General features: G+C 43.5%; 1 protein-coding gene across 1 annotated transcript in view; it reads right to left on the reverse strand.

Annotated features, from left to right (window-relative positions):
* Nucleotides 1-6,727: 6,727 nt before the first annotated feature.
* Nucleotides 6,728-6,946, reverse strand: part of LOC112160619 (neoverrucotoxin subunit alpha-like) — a gene marked incomplete at its 5' end in the record, with an annotated part of 2,015 nt that continues 1,796 nt past the window's right edge. The window contains one exon of the mRNA XM_024295268.2: nucleotides 6,728-6,942. Within this exon, the coding sequence (XP_024151036.2) occupies nucleotides 6,728-6,942 (215 nt within the window). The remainder of the gene's footprint in view (nucleotides 6,943-6,946) is intronic.

Below are 6,946 nucleotides of genomic sequence, written 5' to 3' on the forward strand. Positions count from 1 at the left end.
TTTTATTTTTTATCCTGTATCTCTATCTATCTCTGTACCTGCGCTGTTGCATATTGCAATTTCCCCACTGTGGGACAATTAAAGGTTTTCTTTTTTTTTTTCTTATCTTACCTGTGCTGAGAAAGAAAAGCACTCAATAGAGAGAGGATCTGGAGGGAAGTTGTTATTAAAAGATGACAACTTTACCAGCGTAGGCCTCTCATAGCAACAGTCTAAAATCTTGTACTAACACCATATATGTGCAAACCTTAGACTAACTGTTTAGGTAATAACAGGGGTTCCCTTGAAACACTAAGGAGATCCTATGATTACAGAGTTCAGAGCTGTTTGGGTGTTGGTGAAGTGTTATATATTGAGTTCAGACATGTGTACCAACTTATGTATATATACCAACTATGTGCAATATATTTAAAATCCATCTGGACCATCCCACTAGCCTCATACCTCTACATCCCTTTCGTTTTTATGCACCTGGATCATCACCTTCTTTGCCTATTTTCTTTAAGTCCTTCTCCTTTGCATTATTTGTAGCCACAACTATTTTTAACCTTTTACTTTATCACTCACTACTTTTTACTTTTAATTTCTGGCGAGTTCACTGGCTTCATCCCAAGCATTTCATTGTTGTATGGACCTGTGTTGATATTTTTTGACCGGGTTGTTCAACAGGATCTTAGGTGGTGAGAAGATGCCTGAGGAATGGAGGAGAAGTGTGATGGTGCCCATTTTTAAGAATAAGGGAGATGTGCAGAGTTGTGGTAACTACAGAGGAATAAAGCTGATGAGCCATACAATGAAGGTGTGGGAAAGAGTAGTGGAAGCCAGACTAAGAGCAGAAGTGAACATTTGTGAGCAGCAGTATGGTTTCATGCCAAGAAAGAGCACTACAGATGCAACATTTGCTTTGAGGATGTTGATAGAGAAGTACAGAGAAGGTCAGAGAGAGCTCCACTGTGTCTTTGTAGATCTGGAGAGAGCTTATGACAGAGTGCCCAGAGAGGAACTATGGTATTGTATGAGGAAGTCTGGAGTGACAGAGAAGTATGTCCGAGCAGTGCAGGACATGTATGAGGGCTGTAAGACAGTGGTGAGGTGTGCTGTAGGGGTGACAGAGGAGTTCAAGGTGGAGGTGGGATTACATCAGGGATCAGCTCTGAGCCCCTTCCTGTTTGCAATGGTGATGGACAGACTGACGGATGAGGTTAGACAGGAATCACCATGGACTATGATGTTTGCAGATGATATTGTGATTTGTAGTGAGAGCAGGGAACAGGTGGAGGTGGAGTTAGAGAGGTGGAGGTTTGCCCTGGAAAGGAGAGGAATGAAGGTTAGCCGCAGTAAGACAGAGTACATGTGTGTGAATGAGAGGAACCAGAGTGGAAGAGTGAGGTTACAGGGAGAAGAGATAAAGAAGGTGGAGGAGTTTAAGTATTTAGGGTCAACAGTACAGAGTAATGGAGAGTGTGGAAAAGAAGTGAAGAGGAGAGTGCAAGCAGGTTGGAATGGGTGGAGAAAAGTGTCAGGTGTGATGTGTGACAGAAGAGTTTCAGCACAAATGAAAGGAAAGGTGTACAAGACTGTGGTGAGACCAGCCATGTTGTTTGGACTAGAAACAGTGGGACTGAAGAAAAGACAGGAAGCAGAGCTGGAGGTAGCAGACATGAAGATGCTGAGGTTCTCTTTGGGAGTGACCAGGATGGATAGGATCAGGAATGAATACATCAGAGGGACAGCACATGTTAGAGGTTTTGGAGATAAAGTCAGAGAGGCCAGACTGAGATGGTTTGGACATGTTCAGAGGAGAGACAGTGAATATATTGGTAGAAGGATGCTGAGTCTAGAGCTGCAGGAAAGAGGTCTAGAGGAAGACCAAAGAGGCGGTTTATGGATGCAGTGAATGAAGACATGAAGGTGGCTGGTGTTAGAGTGGAGGATGCTGAAGACAGGCTTAGATGGAGGAAACTGATTCGCTGTGGCGACCCCTGAAGGGAAAAACCAAAAGGAAAATAAGAAGAAGATTCTATGTAAAAGAACAATGTGTTTTTTTGTGTTTACTAAGAAAAAATACCTTTGTTTGACCAATTCTGGATAAAAACTTGATTTATGAAAGTGTTAAATGGAATCACTTAATAATGTATAATTATTAAATATTTGTTTTTTTCTACTGCAAATTATTGGGAGGCCCAGATTATGACAGGAGTTATAATGGTGTTATGTCATGCCATATAATTGTCATGAATCCCTACTCATGACTGATTACCTGGTTCAGGTGTATCCAGCCAATAAGAACATGCCAGAGCATGGTATGTTGGAAAACATGCAGGAAGGTGGCACTCAAGGACCAGTGTTGGCTACCCCTGGTGTATTATTTCTTTCAGTCATCAGAGTGAATATACTGGATAAAGGAAAATATCTTCATACTTCAGATGGGAACAGGTGTTTTTCCCAATGCCCGATCAGCCTGTCGCTGCTGCTTCAAGGAGAATAGTTTCATCCACACAGCCCAATGTCCACCGGAATCCAGCGCTGCATCTACCAGACCCGGCGTTCACTAGAGCCCGGCGCCACATCTACCTGACCCGGCCCGTCATTCAGCAGAGTTCGTCGCCACAGCAACCAGACCCGGCCCAGCGTTTACCAGAGCAACATGCAGCGGACCTCGACTTACTGAACCACAGCCCCAACGATGGCCTGCCCAAACTGCAGTGGAGAAGGGAACTGCACCATAAAGAATTACAAAACTGGCCACTGAAATGCCCAAAGAGATGATCACGGAGTTTCACCACCGCACATGACACTCTCCCCTGGGACCCTGCAGAGTGTGTACGGCCGTCCTCCTGCTCCACACCTTGGAACCAATTGTCCTGGGGTGAGGTAGTTGTTCGGGGTGCAAAGAGAACATCAACTAGGTCGACATTGCCGCTCTCACCTACTCAGCTCAGCCTCTCTAATCGGTTCGCTGTTCTGGCCAACGATGTAAAGGTCTTGGCGAGCACCACTCCTGGTAACGCAGTCCATTTCCCACAAGTTCAGGTTTGGTTTTATTGAAAAATTTAATCTGTTTTGGAATCCCCCCTCTTTCTACAGACATGATGGTCTTCACCCCAGCCCCCTTTGGAACAACATTTTAACAGCTAACATCCAACACACTGTGCACTGTTTTAAATCTGATTGACTATTGGCTCACAAGACCCACCCAGAACCAGCACCTTCCTCACAAATATCCCCCCATACTCCAGTGACATTCCCCATACCATCCGTTATATCAAATGGACCTTTCATTCACCCCAAACCACGGAACAGGAATTACAATAATCTTAAAGCTGTAACATTCTAAAAGCCGTCTATTCATCACCAACTAATTAGCAGTAAAAGTTTGCCTAAACTGAACCTGGCAATTCTAAATGTTTGTTCATTATCAAACAAATCATTTCTAATTCATGATCTTATTCTGGATCAGAATCTTAATGGCCTGTTTTTAACAGAGACTTGGATCTGTGGTGCACCAATTTCACTATCTGAGGCCACACCACTTCATTTTAACCTCACAAACAAAGACAGAAAACAGGAAAGAGGTGGTGCCGCTATTTTGGATGCTGGTATTAGTTTTAAATTGTTTTTAATGAACACATCTTTTGAGTATCATGCAATTGTTTTTAATAATCCTATTATTTTATGTTTGATTGTTTGCAGGCCGCCAAAGTATAATTCAACTTTTATTGCTGACTTTTCAGAACCGCTTTCATTGACATATGTAGATTTAAGAAAAATAATGATTTTAGGGGATTTTAACCTTCTCGTCAATGTCCTGTAAGATAATTATGTTCAGGAGTTCTTAAATGTGTTAGCAGTCATGAACTTGTGGACCACAGTTCATCTCTCAAGTCCGGAGAGCCTTTTGTTCCGCCCTCAGTGCTACTGTCAGCCTTTCTTCTGGATACCATCCCCAATCCAATGGCCAAGCTGAAAGGGCTAACCAGGAGTTGGAGGCAACCCTTCGCTGTGTTGCAGCCCAGAATCCCTCTGACTGGTCGTCCGTCCTTGTCTGGATTGAGTATGCCCACAATACCCATCCATCCACTGCCACTGGTGTCTCGCCTTTTGAGGCCTCCCTGGGGTACCCTCCTCCTCTATATCCTTCTCAGGAAGCTGACCTGGCTGTGCCCTCGGTCCACCATCACCTTCAACGGTGTTGATGCTCCTGGCATCAGACCAAAGCAGTCCTCCTATGCACTAAGGAACGCAACTGCGTTATCGCTGATTGTCATCGGCAAAGAGGTTTGGCTCTCCTCTCACAACATACCTATCCAGGCTTTGTTTCGCAAACTGTCTCCCGGCTACATCGGGCCTTGTGTCATTGACAAGATCATCAACCCATCCTGTGTTCCTCTCCGTGTTCCTGCGGCACTTCGGATCCATCTTTCGTTCCACATCTCCCAGATCAAGCCTGTTATGGATAGCTCACTCTGCCTGCCGTACCCTGCCCCACCGCCTACCCGCATTGTCGACGGTGCCCCTGCTTTCACGGTTAGCCTGATCCTGGATGTCTGGTGCCGTGGGAGGGGTTTCCAGTTTCTCATGGATTGGAGGGGGTTGCGGCCCTGAGGAGTGGTCTTGGGTCTCCCGCACTCTCATCCTGGATCCCTCCCTTACTGTCATGCTCCACCTCCTGATTGGACCCAGCTATCGGCACTCATCATCTCATCTCCTGTCTACTTAAGAGAAGCCTTCCCCCGGATTCTTCACCAGTTTGTTGCCTTACCTGGTGCAGTACCCATCCACGTACTGACCTGGGTCAAGTTACGGCTTGTCAACTCTGCCACGCCAAGTTAACTCCTCGCCACACACCATCAGCTCTACCCACCTAGATCTTCACCCTACCGCTCCTGGTCACCTCAGATCTTCGTTCTCCATTTCAAGTCTGCAACTCCATTCAAGTCCTGGCTGCAGCTCCACAATCTCCACGGACAATAAACACTTTGCAACTACATGTCCCTCCCATCACCCTCTGGGTTCCAGTATGTGTGTCTGCTTTGCTTCGTTATCATGACAGGAGCTTTTACCTGGTTCACATCCTGTCTTTCAGAAGGGGATTTTATTGTTAATATGAATGATTCCTCATCTGGGAAGCAAAGATTGATATGTGGGGTGCCTCAAGGCTCTGTTCTGGGTCCAACACTTTTTAACCTCTACATGATTCCACTTGGTGACATTGTCAGGAGGCATGGCATAAATTTCCATAGTTATGCAGATGACACTCAACTATATGTAGCCGTCTCTCCTGATGACATAAGAGCCATGGATGACCTTTCTAACTGCGTTTTAGATATACAAAAATGGATGGGAGAGAACTTTCTGCAGCTCAATCAAGACAAAACAGTTTTAGTCATCGGTCCTCAGGTTGAGAGAGAGAGGGGGTCCAATTTTGTCTGTCTGCCAAAAATGTGGTTGTGTGTTACAAAGTTAGAACTGTCTGTGTAATTATAGATGCAGACCTTAGCTTTCAAGCCCATACAAGCACATGCGAACCAGGTGAAGGAGAAGGCACAATTCTTGCACCATTTACATCTTGATCATAATAGATGATAAATATTTGAATATACAACAACATCAATATTTTTTAAGCTTTAATTCAAGGCTTATTTTGTAAAAATTGGTTAAATGAGGGTGCTAGCCCAATTTCTGTGGTTGTCTGCCTGTCCTCCTTGGAAACAGCAGCATTCTGCTGCCATGATTCAATGCATAACAATGGCGCCTGCGCGCATGTCTTTGTCTATAGCAGCCAATAGGCAAGGGCCAATCCAGTAGTGCCCCCTCCACACACCCCCTCCCCCCGACACACACACACCAAGAGTCCTCCATGTCTACGGTGCAGGGGTGTTTTGTTTTTAACATAACTATCAAGTGTTTCCTAATTTTTGTGCGCTTTCCCAAACTTGACAAAGGCTGAGCATCCAAAATTGAAGGCTGATTTACTCAGACTGCCACTTGGGATTATTTTTGAATCGTTCATTCATCATCATTCATTTTTTAATCGATTATTTTTATTTATTTTCCATTTTGTTAGTCAGAAGTCAATTGGGGAAAACCTTAAGAACACGCATAATAGTAGCAATGATTATTTACAATTAAATTTCATTACACAATAGCAATAAGCAACTTCAATCAATAATTTATATTATTTTAAGTGCTTCAATTAATTAGCAACCTCCATAATTTTACAGTTACTTTATTTTAATTGCAATTTTATTTAAATTCATTGATCAAACCTTGTTTTTATTGGAGATCAAATTCAAAGTCTTTGAGAATTACATTAAAATATAATTAGCAAAGATTAATAACATTTATTTGAAACTTCACTCCATAAATTTACCAAAGTTACACCGTACACCAAAAATTTCGACTGTTACCTGAAGTACACACAAACAGTTACAAAGCACGCGCCTCGTTGCCACAGCACACCAAACAAAAAAACAGGAAATAACTGATTGCAGCTCTTCTTCTTCTGCTCGGACAAAGTCATTTCTTACATGCTGCCTCTTCTACAGTTGGATGACAAACATGCACAGGTAGGCATGCTTTACACATGCGCTACTGAAGCTTGTATCTTACCGGGGCTTTCTAAATGAAGTGCTTGGGTCGCCATTAAATGTCTATCGCTGCACGCTCAGCTGCTCGACAGTTCTGTGTCACGTGACTCAGCGCAGCAATAATTGTTTTCCTATCTTTAAATGGTAAGCTTCTTCTTACGATTTCTAATGAAAATAAACTTGAACATCATCATCTTGATGAATAGCTTGGAGAAATTTTCTGTTTTCAGACATCCGTCTCTGTAATGGTAGATGGTTGCTCCTTTGTGTTTCTGGTTTGGTAGAGCAGCTATGACAAAGCTATACTTCTTGCTGCTCTTCAGGTTTTTGAAAGTAGAGTTCAACAGTCTGGCTTT

The sequence above is a fragment of the Oryzias melastigma genome, linkage group LG3 (genome assembly GCF_002922805.2).
Source record: "Oryzias melastigma strain HK-1 linkage group LG3, ASM292280v2, whole genome shotgun sequence".
Lineage (NCBI taxonomy): Eukaryota > Metazoa > Chordata > Actinopteri > Beloniformes > Adrianichthyidae > Oryzias > Oryzias melastigma.